This window comes from Callorhinchus milii, unplaced genomic scaffold (assembly GCF_018977255.1).
Source record: "Callorhinchus milii isolate IMCB2004 unplaced genomic scaffold, IMCB_Cmil_1.0 Scaffold15, whole genome shotgun sequence".
NCBI lineage: Eukaryota > Metazoa > Chordata > Chondrichthyes > Chimaeriformes > Callorhinchidae > Callorhinchus > Callorhinchus milii.
Window position 1 is genome coordinate 13,926,132 of NW_024704756.1, and position 20,631 is coordinate 13,946,762.

At 38.7% G+C, this 20,631-nt stretch overlaps 2 protein-coding genes across 2 annotated transcripts; one reads left to right on the forward strand and one right to left on the reverse strand.

Annotated features, from left to right (window-relative positions):
* Positions 1–110: 110 nt before the first annotated feature.
* On the forward strand, positions 111–9,862 carry atp1b4 (ATPase Na+/K+ transporting subunit beta 4). The gene is made up of 9 exons (XM_007893361.2): positions 111–283; positions 1,206–1,268; positions 3,101–3,257; positions 3,634–3,762; positions 4,968–5,072; positions 5,334–5,530; positions 6,410–6,466; positions 6,993–7,085; positions 7,663–9,862. Exons 2-9 carry the CDS (start codon positions 1,212–1,214, stop codon positions 7,822–7,824), a joined length of 957 nt encoding a protein of 318 aa, XP_007891552.2. The 5' UTR covers positions 111–283; positions 1,206–1,211; the 3' UTR covers positions 7,825–9,862.
* Positions 9,520–20,513, reverse strand: LOC103178530 (transcription factor Dp-1). Its single transcript, XM_042340594.1, has 9 exons — positions 20,500–20,513; positions 19,883–20,004; positions 16,683–16,848; positions 16,038–16,181; positions 15,416–15,484; positions 14,621–14,772; positions 14,011–14,177; positions 13,546–13,630; positions 9,520–12,342 (listed from the first exon to the last, which is right to left on the reverse strand). The coding sequence occupies exons 1-9, from the start codon at positions 20,500–20,502 to the stop codon at positions 12,165–12,167; spliced, it is 1,086 nt and encodes a 361-aa protein (XP_042196528.1). The 5' UTR covers positions 20,503–20,513; the 3' UTR covers positions 9,520–12,164.
* Positions 20,514–20,631: the final 118 nt, after the last annotated feature.

Below are 20,631 nucleotides of genomic sequence, written 5' to 3' on the forward strand. Positions count from 1 at the left end.
GCCTTCCCATTGAAACCGATTTGCGAGGACTAAAGTTAGCACCGGATGACAGGTGCAGATTAAATCGGAAAGGAGAAGAAAGATATCTGATGTCAAATGTCACTGCTGTAAGAGGCAGTGAGTGCAAAGTGCACCAGTGATGTTGAAGTTGGGTTAAGACGTGAACAGATCGCGTTTGCAAGCTCTGCACATTCATCTCCAGGACAGACAGCGAGGGGTCCTTGGAAAGAACATCACAGGACGGCACAGCACTGCGAGAGGCTCACCAGGAATTGGGGCTAAGGTACGGTCATTGCAGTCAAGTCATTGCAGCTCTTGAACTCTCTCTTTCTCTCTCTCTCTCTCTCGAATAACATAAATATCTGGGTTTGGAATATGACGGGAGAACTTCCACGAAGACAGGACCGACCTCTCCAGGTCTTGTGCCAATGCCTCCTCGGTGGCTGTGTTTGATAGAGAGAAAGCTCTTGATTCGGGGTCTTCTCATCGGTGTTGTGGTTAGTTTGGGGGTTTCTCACTTGTCAATAACACGAGCGACAGGTAACCCCGAGTTGATGTTTGAAGGTGTACGCTGTCACTTGTTGTTTTTTTTTTGTGTGTGTGGAGCTTTTCTTTGTGGGCTATTTGGGGGAGTTTGGACTCAGCGTTTCTGCTGGGAATCTGACACTGCACATCAGTGACTTAGGCAACACTCCACAGCCCCAACATCAATTATAGAGCCGCAGCAGAACATGTTACCAGAGCACTTGGGAATCTTGATTGACGCCAACACATTGGCTAAAGGAAAACAACAGACTTGATCCAAACTTATTGGATAAAAGGGGGAAAAAAAAAGTGTTGTAAATGACTGGGAAGCAATTTATATATCTGAGTGGATGTTTGTGTCTGTGTGTGGGGGGTCGGGGAGGAGGAAGGAAGGATAATTAATGTAATCTGGTGAAAGCAACATGTATTTGTTGACCCTTAAAAGTCCAGTTGCTGTGGACAAGGTCACGGACACGCAGTCCACCACATCAATGCGAGAAGGCGCTGTAAGGACCGCCGGGGTATTTTCACTTGAATTTTTTTTATATAAAATGAAATCTAATCTCAAAACCCACCTGTCAGCTCGGCGTGTTCTCCATCACCTTGCGTGACAGTGTGAAGCGGTGATGGACCGATTTGGGAAACGTATGCAGTTGGTCTCTCATTCCCTTTCTCTGCAGATCCAAATGGAGAGGAATTCCAGAGCCACAGGTGGGGCTGAAGGCAATGATCCTAAGCAATCGGTAAGGCAACGTGTTTGGTGACAGTGGGAAACCCTTCATTGCAAACTAGAATTTTTTTTTTTAACCGAACTGAATGAATTCGAGGACGTCGACATTGCGATGTTTAAAAGCGGTCAAAAAAAAAAAAAAAAAAATTCGTGTTTTCTGAAACGCACTCGACCATTTGATGGGTAGTCAACTTGAAAACAAATTGGGAGAGTACTTCAGTGTTCTCCTTCTATTGCAATGGTTCCGTATTCCTTATAGGAACTCACTGTTCTGCTACCATATATATATATATATGTGTATATATATCACCAACTCGTTCAGGGTCATTCCAAACATTGTAGTGAGAAAGAGGAAAGGTTTCTGCTGGAGCCAATGCGAGTTTTTTTTTTACGCACAGATGCCCTGAGTTGGGTCAGTGAAGGTTGACGTGAGTGTCAGGAAATTAAGACTCATCGCAGTGTACAGTGGCTCCTACTTTAAACCTCGTTCTGTTTCAACGTCTGAACTTCCATTTCCTCTCCTTCCATTAACCCACCGTTTCTTAACACCAGTTTGTCTCCGGAGTCCCCCAGGGGGATCATGCAGATGGAATAATAAGTCGTGAAGCTGGACAATTACATGGATTGTCTTGACCGGACAGTTTGGTATTACCCAACTCAGAAGAGTTGGACTTATTATCCAACTTGTCCAATGCAAGTTGCAATAAAGAACTTGAATGTGAGCCAGTCACGCGTGCGCCCCCTATAGGCGATGCGACTGCATTGCGTGCTGAAACCCACACGGGGAACAGAGGGGGTGAGCAACAGGGCAGAGCTTGTGCGATTGATAGATCTCAGAGTCTTTAATTGAGTGTTTATTTTTCACGCAGAGAGAGACAGACAGAGAGAGAGAGAGAGAGAGACGATGATTCTTAGGTTGGATTTCCATATTTTCGATTCGTTTTTTGCTGCCACAGCAACAATTGATGCACAAATAGTAGTGCGTTTGGTCAAATCCTCCAGTTTGTTGCCTCTGAAGATGATACCCTGTCCAAGGCCAAAGAAAAAAGTGAATGATCAATGACACTCTTCCTCTCCACTTTCTCTCTCTTTTTCTTGGGAGAGCTAACTTGAGCTGGGGTAGAATCTCACAGGTACCAACCTGGTGGCTACTCACAAGATTATAGAGGAATTGGCTCATTTCATCTCACCCTTCCCAAATACTCACCCTATTGCCTTCCCATTAAGCGATTTATTCCTCATGTATGAGCCTGGACACTGAGTATGAATACTTAAAATGCAATCTTCATCCCATAATGTTTTCAGTTACTTTTCTATTGAAAACTCACAGACCGCACGAGAAAAGCCCAAGCAATGCAGATTATAGGCCATTAAAACTTCTTTTTTGGGGAAAAAAAAGAAGCCTGAGAGACCAATTTCACCGGGTGTCTTAAAAATTAAGTGGCTGCTCATCTCGAATCGAATTAATGAATATTAATACACACAAGTAGGTTATATAAAGGAGATGATGAGTTTGATCTCTTTAAACCTATCAAATTAAGCCACTTTAAACCAGCTCCATTAAGCAAGCCTGGCACATCATTGTGTTATCTGCAGACACTTCAGTATGCTGAATCATTTCAGTAATGCTGGCATGAACTGGGCCGTCTCACTAGAGTAATGGAGGTTCTCCTGCAGTGGCTGAGTGACTGATGAGGCAATTTCACAAAGTCTAAGCAGCGAATAATGGGTTGGAGGATATTCTTGACACCCAGGGTTTTTCGTGGTTGAATCACCTCGCGTTGACAGTTCTGAGTTCAAACTCAATGGCATTGGCGTACCTCTCTCGATCACTTACTTATTCAGGCAACCCCGGCTGCGGACAAGAGGAACAAGCAAAAGGAAGACAATGAGATTGAAGTGAAACCGGTAGAAACTTTCTATCAAAAGAAAGAGAATTTTAAAACTTACGTGTGGAACCCAGAGAAGAGAAAATTGCTCGGGCGGACGTCCAGGAGTTGGTGTAAGTAACACTAAGTTAATGCGTTGTAGTGGATCTGAATCATATGTAACCCATTTAGAACCATTTGGGCCAAGGAAGGAAGTTAGCAAATAAGAATGACATATGAAAGATGCAGATAAGATAGACTGAATAAGAAGGAAGCAATTGTTTAATTGAAAATGAATAGAAACGATGGATTAGCAGCAGACTTCAAAATTAATATTATTGTACAATTTCATCTGCAAAGTACACTGTTAGTCCCATTTTACAATACATTAGGTGAAGCTTTTTGAAACGTTTCAAAGACGTGATAAGCCGCTTATCAAATGCAAGGATTATCATTCATTTATTATTGTTATTATTACTGATGACAAGGATCGTTCCATCTGCTTTGTAGTTCTCATCCTGTTATTCTACACCATCTTCTACATCTTTCTGGCTGGGATGTTTGCTCTGTGCCTTTATATATTGTTGCTGACGATCAGTCCATACACACCGACGTACCGAGACCGACTTGACAACCCAGGTAAGGAGCTGTGTCTGAAGATCCAGTCCTGGGGACACAGAGCGATGCAATGGCTTACAGCTTACAGTGATGAATTTCAAGTCGCTTTCATATATGGCCTAGAAAAGTGATAAATAATTGCTGACTAGGCAAATACTCAGAAAAACAATCATTAGAAATTCCTTCATCTTTCTGATTGGGTCAATTTCTGTACCTTTCACATTGGTTCAGTACAGATGGGCTTTTCCGATTAATCCTCAGGAGTTGCTTCTGTGACCGATACCATCCATTTCAGTGGCTCAATCCTATTATTGGTCATCTATGTATTGCTTGAGTTGAGAGTGTCTTTAGAAAGGCTGATGCTATAATGGGTGAAGGCAAATTAAAGCGAGTTTTTTGACCATTTCTAGTTTTGCAACCCTTGGTCTGGGAGGACTCAATGCCAACCACTGCATGACAATTTATTTCCTGGCACAATGTATTTCGCCTTGATGAGCACAAAATTCACCTTTTTTAAAAAATATATAAATACAATAATAATGTAAGCTGTGATGTGAGTCATTGAGAACAGCATCTTTCAGATCAACCCACCAACCACTGTTTACCTGGTAGAATAAAAACAAACATCTATTTGTTCTTCTCCAAATCACTGTACTTAATTATACCTGTGTTGGAGTGAGTGCATTAGCACATTGTCTGTTCAACACACTGACACACATTTGAAAGCAGAGTAGACAGATACGATGAAGTACTTTGGTCTGTAAAGCTGTTACAAGAGATATGTTTGGAGTGTCTCCACGTGATTCTTGGCAATATAACCACAGTACCGAGGACATAATTTATGATTTATTGGCACTCACACGACTTGCAGAGAGGTCAGAAGCGTGGGAGTTGGGGTTAAGGTAGATTGTTGGGATGGAGTAGAGAGAAGCTTCATTTAGCAAATTTTTAAGCAGCAATGAGTATGTTCCTGGCACGGTTGCAGTTACTCAACCCATTTATAATTTTGCTAATGAAGTACTTTCTGGTACATTCTGGTCTATTGGATTGAAAAGGAGTATATTGTATTTCAAACCAATTACATTACCCCAGGATGCTGAATACATCCTTAAACTGATTAAACATACAACCATAAGATATTACCAAGAAATCCTCATTGACCTCATCTTGATCCCGGCTACTTGATGATACAAACAGCCTAGCCATTAATCTTTCCACTTTGCTAGGGGTCACCATACTACCAAATCTCGAAGGATCTGAGATTTTCTTCAACAGATCAGAGAAGAGTACATGGTCAGAATACGTGAAAAACATGCATCGATTTCTTGAATGTAAGTTCCTGCATCCCGAGGAGAAAGTGCAACCAATTATAATCTGAATTTAAAAGTAATGCAAAACAATTGTAATTGCCACGATCACATTTCAACTGCATATTTATTTAAATGAAAGGAAAAAAATATTTTATTTTATTTAGCTAAACAGCTTAAAGCAACCTCAACTATGCTTTTCATTGATTGGTTTGAATACTGATTTCTGGCTTTTATTTTGCAAATATTCTATTTCGGTTTGAATTTCCTATATTTTCCCTGTAGCGTACAACGACAGTGTCCAAGCCGATAAGAACATTCAATGTTCTCCTGGAAGTTACTTCACACAGCAGAAAAATGAAAGTGAGGAAAGAGAAGCCTGTCAGTTCAATCGGACTTTGCTGAGAAACTGCTCTGGAACTGAAGACCCCAACTTTGGCTACTCTCAGGGGAAGCCCTGCATCCTTCTAAAGATGAACAGAGTAAGTTGGTATTTTGGGACATACAGACAACTTCGCTAATAAACAACAACAAATTGCATTTATACGGAGGACGTTCCAAAGCGCTGGACATTCAGGTGTCTAGACCCCTGGATGATCGAGCCAGTTTGACAGGGTCCATGGATTTACTAATGATTGTCTACACACCAGTTTCCACATGGCCTAATCCTGGACATTCCTGAAAAATCAGTTGCACAGGTGAAGCTTTTAAAAAAAATCAAATACCGACTGTCAATACAATGATTATTATCTTCCCTAATAACAAAAAAATGTAATTTAATAATACCCACTTGGCATCTATTTTAGCCATTTACATCACAGTGGTACTATATAATGAATCCCATTGTACTGGTTCAGTCAGTCATATCCTTTAGAAAATTATATACTTTTGAAAATTCTGTTTATTATTTCAAGCTATTTTTCTTCACTCCTCTTTAGGCTTCCTGCGCAGCAACGCACCATTCCTCGAGAGGGAGGTAGGTGACTTGCTCCCAGGGTTTTGGTGCAAGATATTCCCCCCCCCCACCCCCCACCTCCTCTTGATTAATTTGACCTTACATTCCCTGCCTCCCTATGAAGAAGTACCCTAACCGTGGCTCAGTTCCTATCTCGATAGTCCAATTGAGATTGAACTCACTGTGCGGAAAAATCCATAACTCGCAATACCATGTTACAGTGAGTTCATACAGTGGTGTGCTCCATCACTGACTACCGTGCATAAAATCCTAATTTATTATTAATAATCTGTTGAAGCAAATTTTGATTTCAGGTTGCACGAGTCTTTTGTTCTTCACCAAGGAGGAGGATTTAAGTGATCTGTTCATTGCCTTGCACTATTGTGATATGCGTTTCTTCCTTTAGCTCATTGATTATCAGCCTGGTAAGGGAGTGCCGCCATATGTGGATTGTGAAATAATGGTGAGTGATAATTTGTTAACATGTCTAACAGCAGTCCTGTAGAGTATCGCTTAGAGTACTCGCCTCGCAAGAGGACTTGGGTTCGATTCCTGGACAGGGCAAAACCTTAGGCAAGTTTCCTTACTCCACATGTCTGATTACCTAGCAGTAAGTAAGAACCCAGTTGATAGTTGATTGGTGGATTGCTGTCCAGGGGTAATAATCCCTTCAATTCCACCTATTCTGCATGTTGTCCATTACCTGCCTAAAATCGTGTAGATTAATTGAATCATTTTACCTGAGAACTGGCAACATTCAGCCAAAGAAGCCTGTGGAATAAGGCAGAGCAAGCGTTCAATCTCAGTTCAGTAACCTCCTGCCAAGATCTGCCTCTAGAACCAGCGCCGCCATGACCAATGGCAAGGATTAATACATTCTATTAAATGTTTTTTTCAAGCCGTAACTGATAACTTTCCTACCTTAGAGATGACTGAAGAATTTTTCTCTGTGCTTAAGATGCTGAAACAATAATGTGCTCTTTTTACAGAAAGGAATGGGAGCAAACGTTGTAATTCACTTCTATCCTAAGGGCGGAATCTTCGACCTGATGTATTTCCCTTACTATGGCAAACAGAGACATGTAAGTGGCGAAATGTTTTGGCACCACAGCCCGATACTAATTACTGCACTGTGCTTCAACTAAAAATGTTTTGCCATATTTTAAAACGAGCTGTGACAAGTTTAAATTTTAAAGTAAAATGGAAACCAATTTTGGTGTCAGATCAAAATTAGCTGATTGACTACATGAAGGATGACCCAAATTTTATGCAGCCTCCATCAAAATATATTCCTAATGTTTTCCTCGACCCCACTTGAACCCCAAACCCAATCGTAAATCAAGATGCCCTTGCAATAGGGCAGTACCTGCACATTTAATAGCTCCTATTACGAGGCGACGGTCAGCTTCTATATTTACTAAACATCACCGTCAGTTATGCTTTGTTGACTTTTCTACTAATTCCCCATGGTTGTTGTTATGAAGTATTAATGCAGTCAAAAATGCCAATGATATTGTACGTTTTCAACCTCGACAGTCAGAAGTGAGGGGCTGAATTTTCTGTCAAGTTGAAAAGGTGCACTCTTCTCTCAGCGTCAATATTATAGGATTCTCTTTTGTAAACAATGTTTAAAAAAACTTTTTTTTTTAACAATCCCAGGTAAACTACACAGTTCCGTTGGTTGCAATGCAATTTGAAAACTTGGATAAGAACACCCCAATCACTGTTCAGTGCAAATTAAACGGGCCTGACATCGTAAACGACATCTACAAAGATCGCTTTTCTGGCAGGATTTTCTTCACATTTCTTCTCCAAGCATAGTACCGAACCGACCTTTAATTCACTGAGTTGTCTGTATATTAGTACAATAGGACAGCGTGAGCTTCTGCACCGACTAGTGGGAAGTGGATATTAGCACACATTTGATACTTTAATTAAAGTATCAAACAATTACATGAATTGAGAGATAAATCTGACTTTATGGAAATACCGCATCAAATAAGCCCAACCGTAACATTTCAATTCTCACGTTTTGGTATCTTCGATCTGCATTAAGTGTAAAAATTGCAACAGGGCAGTACCTGCACATTTAAAGCTTGTGAATTTTTTTTCCATAAAAAGCTCCATTATCAAATATACAGTCAACTTCTCAAGTTGAAGAATTCCCTAGGCTGAGTCAGAGTAAACTGTTTTACTAACAATCATGATGGAGCTATTGGGAGTCATTATCCATCAATCCTGAAAAAGTTACCTTTTCTTGGAAGTGGGGAAATTATATTTGTCCCCAAATCTGGTGAAATGTTGTAGCTTGTATATATTTCTTCTTAAAAAAAACCCTTTCTATACAAGTTTTCTCCATGATTGAGTCATTTCAGTGATTGGACAGCTCTAACCATTAATCTGAACCACAAATTCTGTATCAATTCTCTCAGTGAACAAAAGCAGTCCAATTCCAATGTGTGTCAGCGTGGCTCAGTGGTAGCACTCTCGTCTCCGAGTTAGAAAGTTGCGATTTATAACTCCCTTGCTTTTGTATTCTATACCTCTATTTATAAATTTTAGTCTATTTATCTTACCCTATTTATAAAACATTGTAAATGTAAAACACTGAAGTTGGGGTTGTTTTTATGTGGTATGTGACTTGGTTCACTTAAGAAAGAATATTGTATCTCTTTTGTGAATTGTGCTTTCTCTTGGACAGAGAATGTGTTCAAGTGGTCCCTTTACTCGAAATGTCTGAGAGATGTACAAAATGTGCAATAAGTGTCAAGAATTTGTGGGGGGTGGTGGTGGGGAGAGAGAAATGGTCTATAGTATATTCATTATTCCTGTTATAATTCCGGTTATCCCACAGAAACTCCACTTCGGAAGTAGGTTACTGAATATGTGGCCACAGTAGTATGATGCACAATTCCAGTTAATGGAAGGAATCCCCATTTCCACAACTGATTCCTCAATTTACTCTTAACAGATATTGGTTCCCTATACTGCTACTAACTTTAATTGTTCCAACTGTCCTATTAAATTATTAATCCAGTGAATTAAAATTCTTTCAAATTCATTGGATAGATCACATAGATCTTCTGAAATAATATAGTAGCAATAGCTTTTTTTAAAAAAACAGCCAGATAAATAATTTGACTTGCATGAGAAAGGAAAAAAATTAAGTTTAAAAATCTCTTTACCCATTAGAATATCCAGTTTACTTACACTGGAAGGCTACATCATAGCTGCCTGAAAAAAATTAGTTTGCACCAGAATACATTGAAGAGGAACTGTGGGCTTTCTTCGTATCTCTCACCAAACTCCCCCAAACAGAACATAAGCAATTTGGGGATACTGAACATACAAGCTGTCAGTTGGTTACCGATAAGAATTTTGAAGGTCACAAGATATCCGTTAATACATAAAAGCAATGTTGGAGAAAGAAAATTCACAGTAAATAAAAGTATGGGATGAGTTGGGGTGAACTGTTGCTTAACCCTAGAGTAAATCAGCAGCCTTTCGCAACGAAAGTCAAATATAAGATTACGTTTTTATTTCAAGCTTATAAATTTGAATGATAGTCATGAAACTAAATCAACATCCTCATAAGTAACAATGCAGACTGTGTCTGAATTACAGATATTATAACTGCAGCATTAAGTGATCAATTTTTAGCCCCAAAGTTTACAACCTCCCACCTCCCCTTCCCATTTTCCAAAAAGCTTTAAAAAACCTTAGGGTAGGGCAACACTATCTGTGACTACATTGTTCATTACGTGGATAAAAGATGTGGCATCACTGTAGCACACCATTGCAACAAAACATATACCTTCGGAGTTTATTAAATCTTTAAATACTGTACTCTTAAACTGCAGATTGCTTTGCTCATGTGGTGTTTTTCTTTTAGAGACTTGTCAGTCTTAAATAATTCATATTCCAGTTATTGCCTTCTCACCATACTTAAGTTGGTCCAGAAATAGACCTAGTGTTCGTAGAAAATTCAGTGAACAAATTTCTGCAAATGTACAAAGTTCCTCAAAAAGCTGCTTCCAAAACTCCCATAAATCAATTTAAGAATCACTGTGGAGATTCAAGGTTTATAAGGTTACCGTAGGGCCACAGTTCCTATGCTTTATTCTATACAATTGCTTAGGTAAGCTCAAATCTGGGAGGCACACACACATACACGCATGCTTCAGATTCACTATAACCAAAGAATCCTCAGCCGTCATCTGTTTTTTCTTGATAAACCAGTTTTAAACGAGGATGGATGACATGGTACACCTTTCTTGTACAATTAAGATGAACAGTTAATTGCAAAGTGCATCTGTATTGCTCCAAATATTCGACATAATAAAAATGAACCAAAAGACAATTTAACACTAGGCAAAAAAACAAATTCATTGGGAACAAGGGTGGGCGGTGCAGCTGGTAAACTCGAGAGAAAATCTTGAGGGGTGTAATAAGTGTTTTGAATAACAAAACTATACATGGACATGCTTTTGTTTGTAGCCAAGAAGGCAAAACAAATACAATAGCTTTAGAGGGATTCTTCAGAACTTGATTCTATCCCCTTGGTTTTTAAAATATACAAGAAAGCTCAAGGCCAGGAACAGGCCCTCATTGTTCTCACACTGAGTACTTCATGCTTTCACACAGCCTCCCTTAACCAGGGACACGAGTGTTCCAGGTTGCAGTCTTCTCCACAACCAATACTAATAAACGATTTGGCAGGAAGAATGCAGGCGAAACAGCGAATTCCATCCAAGACTAGATATTTACTAAGAGGCAATCTACCCCAACACTGAGGTTACTGATAAAACAGTCCCAACAACGTTGCACAGAATTAAGCAACAGGCAGCTCCGTACACTCATTACCATCAAGTTGTAAGGCCAACCATTACAACTAACTTGCTTAATCAGACTCATTTTATTTCCCCTATATCAGAGATTTACAATATAAAAGGTCTAGACTGAGCAGCTTTGAAAAACAGCAAAAAATGGTCGTAAATGAGACTAGCAGATCAGAATGGTGGACAATTTCAGGCCACAACTTGAAAGCTACTTGCCTCAAGAGAGCATACAGCTGCCTCACTGCCAAAACAGTTCTTACTAAATAAAATCTGCACAAGGACTACCAAAATGTAAGATAAAACTTTTAACTTTGCTGCGCAAGACTGATCCTCAAAACAAGAGAAATTATAATCCGAAGAGTCATGAATGCTAACCTTTTGTGAATAGATTTTAAAAAAAGCTGTTGACTCCACAACAGGTTCAGTTTAGCATTTATTTGGTTACAAAACCCCAAAAGTTTATTTTGCTTTGCTGTTTGAAGACCTGCCTCTTTTTAGTGAATGGATCACTATGTCTGAAAAGTTTTCATAAAAGTTCTACATCAGTGCCGCTACCAAAAAGTGCAATGTAGAACTATATAGAGCACGGTGTCATGAACCCAATATCAGAAATTCCAACAAACTTATCCACGATTTTCTGGAGGGGATGTTGCAAAGTTTTCTGACAGCAGCAAAAAAAAGCTTTTATATTGCATTTAACATTAACATAGTCCATTTTTCCTGTAGACATTTTTACCTTTTTCACCTCTCCCCTCAAACAGTCGCCTGAATTAATCATATAAAGCCTCCTCTAGCTGAGAAGATAAGACAGATTACTGATCCATCTAGGACTACTTACAATGCCACCCTGACCAGCTGGCACAAGGTGCAGTTATCACAGGGAAGGATAATCACCTCAATTTGTCCAGCTCCAATGGGACACAGATTCAGCAAGGTGCTGCACCTTACAGCTCAGCTGGGGAATAGCACAACTACAACAGCTAAATGTAATTTCCAGATAAGCTTTACAATGCCAGATGTTACCAGTACAGAGTGTCCCAAAATACGATCAAACAATTCTTTTATAACTTCACTTGGAACCAAAACTCATTACAAATGCTCAATAAAGCAAAAAAACACCTTAAAAATGTAACTGTTCAAGTTCAGAAACGTCTTGTCTTTTGGTGCTTCTTCTGTTTAAATTAGAAGAGAATAGAATTAAGTTAAAACCCCTCGTAAGTCAAAATAACAATTCTTAAAGCCTCTGCCTTTCCAGAGTCATTTCTTTCCAGAGATGTTGTCTCAAGCAATAGAAAATGGGAACAAATGCAGAATGATCATAATTCATTCATAGTCCTCATCATCTTCATCATCGTCGTCATCACCGAGACAGGACATAGGGGTCTCCATTCTGGGATTGGAATAATGTGCGCCATTGACGTTTCCTTGTGCTTGACTGGTGACTAAGGCCACTTCGGTATCAGTTGCTAAGGCTGCTGTTGCATCGCTGCCACCGAATGCTCTGAAAGAAGCCACATATTAAAAAAAGTGTATTTTTCATCTTCATTACTATCTCCAGGGCCTTGTGACGTCCTCCGACGTGGCACGAGACAAATATCATTTTGTATTGTATTTTGTACCCAGGTTATTTTGAAATATGAATGCAAGAGATCTGGTCTGTGTATCTTATAATTACATTTCAACTTCCTGATTTCTATCGCTTGTGACAAGGACCAGTTTTTCTTTAAATCTTTTCTGCATGTTAAACACAAGCCTGATCTAACTTCAGTCCCATTAAATTATTGATTGCAATCTCTTGATACTAACCCTATAAATGTATCGCCTTTGCTAATCGCTATTGTTCCCTGTACCTCTGGTATTGAATTTTCCTTTTCCACTGCAAAGATCGAAGCAAAATATTAATTTAGTAGCTCCACCAAGTCTCCATCCTTCACTATTGTTCTACCCCTAATCATGTTTAACAGACCCATCCCTTCCTTTGCCACTCTTGCTTGATGAAATTATTTAATACCATCTATAGCTTTTTCTTCATATTCATTTTCCCTATCATTTCCTTAGATATTTTAAACAATTGTTCTCTGTTCAGTCTTCATCCGTGCCACTCTGCACATCACAAAAGACTTTTGCTTTGGTTTAATAATGGTCCCAAACAGAGTCTAGGATTCCTCATTCCAGAAATACTTTATACTGCGTTTTCTTTAATTGAATTTCACTGTTGATCTGTTATTTTACCAAAAAATTATCCCTAGTGGAGACAATTCCCCCCAAGGTGGCCCTACTTGAAAGCACAACCTTGGATTTGTGATTGTCCCTTGCTCCTCCACATGAACATGAAAGGGATTTGAAAACACCCTACACATAAACCACTGGAGTCAATTGCTTCTCTGCAATCCAATTTTGAAGGAGTTGTTGAACTTTCTTGTATCTGATCATCAGCTCAGATGATAACATTCCATCACACTTTAGACTTCTAATTATGTTAAATATTAGATTTTCAGTTGCGATTTTCAGTTTCATGAATTAAAAAAAAACACTGAGCAAGTGCCATCACTCACAGTACAAAACCTTAGGCTGTTTGTGAACAAAGAATGGGAAGGTGAAATGTAATTCATTTGTCTCGATGACATGTTTCAAAGGTCAAATCTTAAAAGTCACTCATTTGACCTAATCAGACGGGAGCTGTGGGTAACAAAACAAAACTCACCTGCCAGAATGGAAGCCAGATGAGGAAGCAGATGCTGCTCCTGAACTTGGGGCTGAGTTAACATTTTGCACTCCTTTAGCCATTTCTGCAGAAAGAAAAACAGCAATATTCATTTCTAAATTATCATGCGGTATGGTAGGACACTCCAACATTCCAGATTTCAAACAGAGCTGTGAAATGCACTCAACTGAAAACTTTCTTTATGTAAGCGTAAACTTTAACTAGGCGTTACCTTGTCTTTAGTGTCTTAAACAAGATTTGACCAATCACATTCCAATTTTGTGCATTTTTCAAAACTGTTAACATGAATAGAACGTGAAACAGTGCAGTCAGGAGTGGATTGTGGCAAAATCTTACCACGTGAGTTTCTCTTAAAAAGTTTGCCGAGGCTATAACAGATTTGGATTAAAGGAAGTCAAGATTTTCCCCTTTCAGAAGCTTCGCTTTTCCCCACCCGTTGGTTACCTATTACATATGGTTCCAGTACTTGGGGGACAAGGCTCTTGGCTATCTTCAGTTCCTCAGCAGAACAGCCACCAGACTCCAATCCAAAAGCCATTCGCATTCTCTTGAGAATTTCAATGTCGTCATGAATTTCAAACGTATTGTCAAAGTTAAAAAAATATTCAAACCTGTGAAGGCAAGAGACACTGTAATGAACACAAGCAACAAATTTCAAGAAATTCACCAATACCAAACGTCCTATAAACAGCCTTTCCTTAAGCACGAGGAAACAGCCTCTGTTCTCAATTTATATTTTGAAAAACATAAGCTTGCTAGGTCCTGAAATGTGGCACTTCTTTGCCTATTTTTTCACAACTTTCTTTCACATTATTGTTCCACCATTATTTCAGCATCCAGCCTCAGAAAATAGCGCCAGGATTCAACACAAACAGGCAACGAACCCTCACTTAGATCATCTTTATTTCTACTGCTACCACAAGCTTTATAAATACATACAAAGGTTGTTTTCCCACAACTGCTTAGTGTTGAGCATTTATTGTTGCAACTGATATTGTAAAACTTTTAAAATGAATAACATTTCTTGTAATGGTTGAATATTACATCGACTTACTTGTCAGGAGAGATACTGCAGTCTATGATTGTTTTTTTGCTGGTGTTCACTAAGATGAAGGGGAGTTGAATGGCTGTATTTGGAGGAGGAACTCTGCCACTCTGCTGTTCTACAAGACGATTTCGCTGAACCAGATTCTTAAAGGCAATTTGCTGTAAAACAAATATTGTTGTAGAAACATTAACTACATAATAAAAACAATTTATAATTAATTGTAGCTACTTCAATATTTTCTTCCCACAAAAGTATTTAATCACAACAGTATTTCAGCCAAGAAGTGAATGGGCTGGTTTTATTCAGGTCTCTAAGTTCTGGAAAATCGGAAGGAGGAGCGGGCAGGGCATCCCTGTTAAGCGTCTTGCTGAAGCTCGCTTTTAACACAGGTCTCCTGCAGGCCCACGGTTACTGGGAATTCAGACCTGCCTGTTTACTGCACTAAGAAATGGCTGTCTTCTGGGAAATCAGATCACCATTGATGTCACTTTGTGCACAATATGCACAGACAACACCACTGATAACACTTTGCAAAGGAGGTGATAACAGCTGTGATTTTTTAGATTGTCCAGTGCACTCTTTCAGTAACAACATGACAATCCAGAAGTCAGCTTTTCTTGAGCGTACAGATCTGGACAACCACCTTATATATTGGGACCCCTCTGAACTAGTCATAGAGTTCCCATTTGGTTTCTTCTTTAGATCTCTAACCTAGCCTAAGTTATTGCTGCAGTATATTAAGACTAATTTACAACAGTATTTCTGAAAACTGTAGAAAGACACTTATGCGTTTAATTTTACCTGCAGTAGTAGCTCCTTAAGTTGCGACTGCTTCTGCTTTATCCTTTCTATCTTCCTTTGTTTCTCCATCTGTTCACAAAGAATCCACAGGAAATAAAAAATTAAGTCAGTAATATATTGTATTTTTGATCACTTATTGGAAATGCCACAAGACAGACACATTTTAAATGTCCTAATGTTCTGTGATTGACATTTTAAGAGAAGTGGATAATTTACAGAATTGGATAAAGAAGATGAAGAGAGCAAAGACAAACGATGTGACAAGTCTCTCTCCCACCCTCCTTCCATACTCATAGATCTGTCAGTAGGCAGAGGTGGTAGGATATTCTACAAAAAAAAAGTTCCAAAACCAAAATCCTGGCACCAGCTAGCCTCAATCAAAAATGTTGAATGAATTGACAGAATTTGAGGGGGTAGAGAGTTGCAAATAAAAATTGAGACAGTGAAAGAACTTGTTAGACGTAATTACACAAACCCAAACCATAGTGCTAAATACATCCTACACCAAAGGTGCACAACTTGTAAACCACAAGAGCTAGAGAATATAATGGAATGGATAAGAGTACCTCTGGGCTACATATTGCACATCATTTCAACCCAGATGTTCACTCTGTGTACTTACCTCGAGGTTCTGGCATTCTTGAGCTGAGTTTGTAGGAAGTCCTATCCACCGAATTTCTTTCTTCTCTTTAGAGATAATGTTCATTGCCATCAGCACATTCAAGGCATCGTATACACGACGTCTTATATTCTTCTGATCGTATCCCTGCTGTGAATAAGGGTTGTTTAAAAACATCATTGAACATTTTCCATTCACTTCATGGCTGTTTGTAGGATATTGTTATGCTCCCTATAAAATCTTATGTAAGACAGGCATTTATTAAGGAGGTTGAGTAAAGTCCAAATTTCTATCTGTGCATGTCCAAATCTCTAAAAGGTAGTGCTTTGGGACGCTTCCTGAGGGGCGCTATATAAATGAGTTGTTGCTGCATTGGGAGTCCCCCCCCCCAGTATAAATGTAAATTTGTTGTAAAAGTCAGAGGGATGAAACTCAGTCACAAAAATCTAAATGCTGATTCATTGCCACCAGAGGGAGCTTTACTACATGGATCATGAAGACCCCCAAAGGCAACGACGACGACAAAATAACATTTGTATAGAAACAAGACGCAACAACAATTAATCTATTTAAATTATGAAGGCTGTACAACACAAGATACTATTATGGGGTTTAGATTTGATTTGCCAAGTATCAGAAGTGCCTTACTTCTTCGGAGCCAGATTCTTGGTTGCTGGAATTACTGAATTCTGCCACAAGCTCATCTGCCACTTCATTATAGGTGGTTGTTCCTTTTTGCTGCACTTTCTCGCAGACCTTCATTGAGAAATGTCGTAGTCCTTTGCCATTTTTTTCGCCCTTTTTATTCCTTTTACTGAAAAGCAGAAAAAATACATTATTTTCCGTTTCTGCAAAAAAAATCACACAGCAAATTTTGCAACAATTTAAAGGTAAGACACGTGCAACGTGTGTTCTTTAATGATACAGTAACATCAAAGTGCACAGTAATGCAATTTATACGGAAATACTATCTAATATTTTTCAAATCACACTAAAATGTTGTATTCCAAATAATTATTAAAATCACTTAAAAAAAATTGAAGAATACTATTTAAGTTACACCAAGAGCAATAAAATAGAGGCAAATCTGCTAAAACAGCACAAACTTATTACATTCTTCAGAAACTTATGTGAGAGCCAAAATTACATCATCTTAAAATAGCTCAAACAACCTCCACTGGAAATAGGGAACTCTGAATACTGCAGTAGCATTGATACTGTAGATTTAGAAGGAAATTCTTAAAAACTGGAAATAAGACCAACCATTCTATTAACCTTTTTTCGCAGAGGTTTCCCATCTGGAAGCCTACCAAACAGCCTCCCTTTCGCTTTGTCGTTTGGTTCCTCTACATACTACACGGATTTTAGGCCTAAACACAAATTGTAGGTCGAGCAGAAAGCCCACAATTGAGCTGACAAATGGTCATGACATTGATTAATAAAGTAAATCAACCCCAAAAAGCTGGAAAAACTTGATCAGGTTTATCATTCACATCTCTTTTAAATTGATACCAATCGCTAAGCTTGCCTTGTTGCCAAATACATGTCAGTCACACTGGTAGTCAGGTGGTTAAGTTTGGTACAATGCTGAATTCTCAATCAAACAAGCTCAGATCTGCATCTCACTAGTGTTTTATAAAGTGCCTTAGCTAACCAGGAATGGAACAGTGCAATCTTATTTAGCAGATCTCTTGTACCCGGACTTAGCACAGCCCAAAGATTGTAAAGTTGGCATATTCCATGCCAGAATTCACCCTCTTTTACCTAAGAGGCCAGTCGGTTCATTCCTTAACAGATCTGTAACCATAAAGCTGTGAGGGTTACTAGAATTTGAGCTAGATCTCCACATGTCAAAAGCACAAGAGCTGCTGCGGCAAAAACCTACTAAATTTCTGCACTATATCTTATAAACATAGTTGAATAGTTGGGTCACAATTAGAATTTTGCTCCTAAAATGTACACTAAAACCTCACAGAATATCAATGTTACCCCTAACAGCCTCAGTCTGTTACAAGCCAGTGGGGGTACATTTATCCTTAGTATTGCATCAATGATATTTCTGAGATAGTCAGAAAGTGGGTTGGACCAAATGTGCAAACAGGAAAGAAGCCATTTAATACTTAAGGTCAGGAACTGGCTAGCACCAATCACTGCCTAGCAACATCTGCTAGAAAGGAATTTCTGTAGGAGGTTGGAAATAATCTACAAAATTCACCCACTGCTTTACTGGCAAGATTCTAGATATACCCCAAACACCTTTCATGTAGAACCGCTCTCGTTCCTTTCTTTTTTAACAATTCAGATGATCCATCATAAGATAATGTAAATCAGCATGCTTGCCTATTGCTAGGCTAAAGCCTACATTTCTAATGGTTTAGGACATTGCTCCTAATTGCAACAACTGCTTCTCAGTCAGACTAGATTTGTACATACATGCACTGCCTGAGATCTCCTTCACGAATAGAAGCAAATGATGTAGTTTTCCACCTCTGGCAAATATTTCATTGGAATGTATAAACAATCACGTTGTCCCAAGTTGCAGAGTGCACTTCATTAACTAAACACCGATGTCTCAGAACGGGCTATTCACATTTAGCTGGGCTTGATTCCCAGCTCCTGACCTTAAATATTAAGTTACATCTGTATATCTCAATATGAGGAAGTTCCACATCAAGGCACAACTTGCAAGCCACATCAGGTTGAGCAATTCAGATTTCATCTTTGAGGAAGAAAAGGCTTCAGTCTTCCCGTATGCTGGGGAATGAGGTAGTCAGTCACATCTATTATTTCAGTATGTCCAGTCTCTGGTCCTACTCTTACAAATGTTTTCTAGAATGTTTTCCAATAACTCTGTTAAGCATTTCAAGACACTGATCATTCCTGGGCAAGTGAGTTTTAAAGGACATGTGAGAGCCCACATTGTTCCCAAGAATTTCCACTTCTAGTTCCAAGTGTAATACTAGTAAAAGAGTAAGAAGACAGTTCACTGCAGGAAACGCAATTGTAGAAACAAATCTTATTTAGGTCACAAGCATTGAAATCCTCCAAAAACTGTTAAGTCCTTTCATAAAAGCAGGAGAAGTAAACTTGGCTTTTGAATACAACCAGATGAATCTCTGAAATACTTATTGACAATTGGGACAAGAACAAAATACACTAAGACTAAATAATTCAGCCCCAGAAGCAGTATGTACATTTGGTGTGAGTGATTAGGCGAGGAAATAAATCTTCAACAGATTCACTAGTTGTGAATACATTTTAACAGATCATGAGTGACAAATTTCCACAGGTCACATCTGATATCAATGAGCAATGTGAGGTTTAAAACTTTATCTTAAAATTATTGCCCAGTGCATAGCACAGACAAATTGCTTAAATCCTGATTGGCACATACATTTCTTGCCTCCCCTACCATGATTTCCAATCCTCCTAAACACGTCACCATTTATGTCTCAGCAGAGGAGGAGGCCTGTGATTCTATAACTCGATAGGCAAACCTTTTCATAATAGGGATCAGCTCAGTTTCTTTGTAAAATGGAGCAGAGCATTTGTAACTGAAACTGTCTGGTCACTCAATCTCAAAACTGCTTTTCTGTACCACGAGATTGTCACAGATCAGTTCCAATCCTGTCATTGAAAAAGAATAATCTGGAACATCTGGATTTAAGACATTTATCCTGCACCAGTATACTTCCGTGATCCCCATAACAAACAGCACATACAACATTTCCTGGGATGCATGGTCACAATTCCATTTTTTTCCAATCCATATTCCTGATAAAAATAATACCCCCACATTTCTTATACCAGTTTTGCCATAACCTTCAATTTTTTTTATTTGGGTTTACCCTGTACTCCATGGAGAAGTGTCCGATGCCTCGCCCTGAGTTACCATGTGTACGTTTGGAGCATGGGGGCTTCCCACTAAAAGAGTAGGTGTTGATGGTGTTCGTTGAGGTGTACCAATTATCTAGAAATGCACAGTAAGTTAGAAAAATAAATGGTTAATCAACAAATTATAAAAACAAAATATTGATAAAGTAAACTGTTGGATTATATGAAAATTCAAAATGACATGCTAATTACTTTTCTTCCTCTCCCCCCACCACCCCATTAAAAAAGATAGTATTTTAGAGGTCAAAACCACAGCAATTTTTCCCACTTTTTTTGAAAAACAGAAAAGCTAGATAACATGACCTCCATTACAATCATTGTTGGTAATGTGCAAGGTCAGAATACTTTTAACAAAATGATCATCGTCAGACAACATTGGAAAGTTTGTATGATTGAATATTACTCATTTAAAATAAAGCAATGAAACTAATTTAATTTTATCCATTTCAAACCATCTTTACACAAAGTTCATAACCATTTCTAGTAATAGGTTTCACCTCGACAAAAACCCTTTGCAATAATTGTTAATGGTCTTAAAGGAAACTACTGGTGTTTGAAAATAGCAACCTACCATCTGAGGAGCGTTAATCAGTCACTTCACCTCCAGACACAGAGACACAGAGAGGAGGAGGAGGAGGAGTGGTGGTGATGGTCAAAAGTAATGAGATATATATATGTGTATATATATATATATAGAGAGAGA

Coding starts and splice junctions, on each gene's coding strand:
- atp1b4 (XM_007893361.2), top strand. CDS start 1,212: ATGGAGAGGAATTCCAGAGCCACAGGTGGGGCTGAAGGCAATGATCCT. Junction 3,258..3,633: donor GCGGACGTCCAGGAGTTGGT/GTAAGTAACACT, acceptor TCTGCTTTGTAG/TTCTCATCCTGTTATTCTAC. Junction 5,073..5,333: donor CATGCATCGATTTCTTGAAT/GTAAGTTCCTGC, acceptor TTTTCCCTGTAG/CGTACAACGACAGTGTCCAA.
- LOC103178530 (XM_042340594.1), bottom strand. Junction 15,485..16,037: donor AAGAATGCCAGAACCTCGAG/GTAAGTACACAG, acceptor CTTTGTGAACAG/ATGGAGAAACAAAGGAAGAT. Junction 12,343..13,545: donor TCTGGCTTCCATTCTGGCAG/GTGAGTTTTGTT, acceptor GGCTTCTTTCAG/AGCATTCGGTGGCAGCGATG.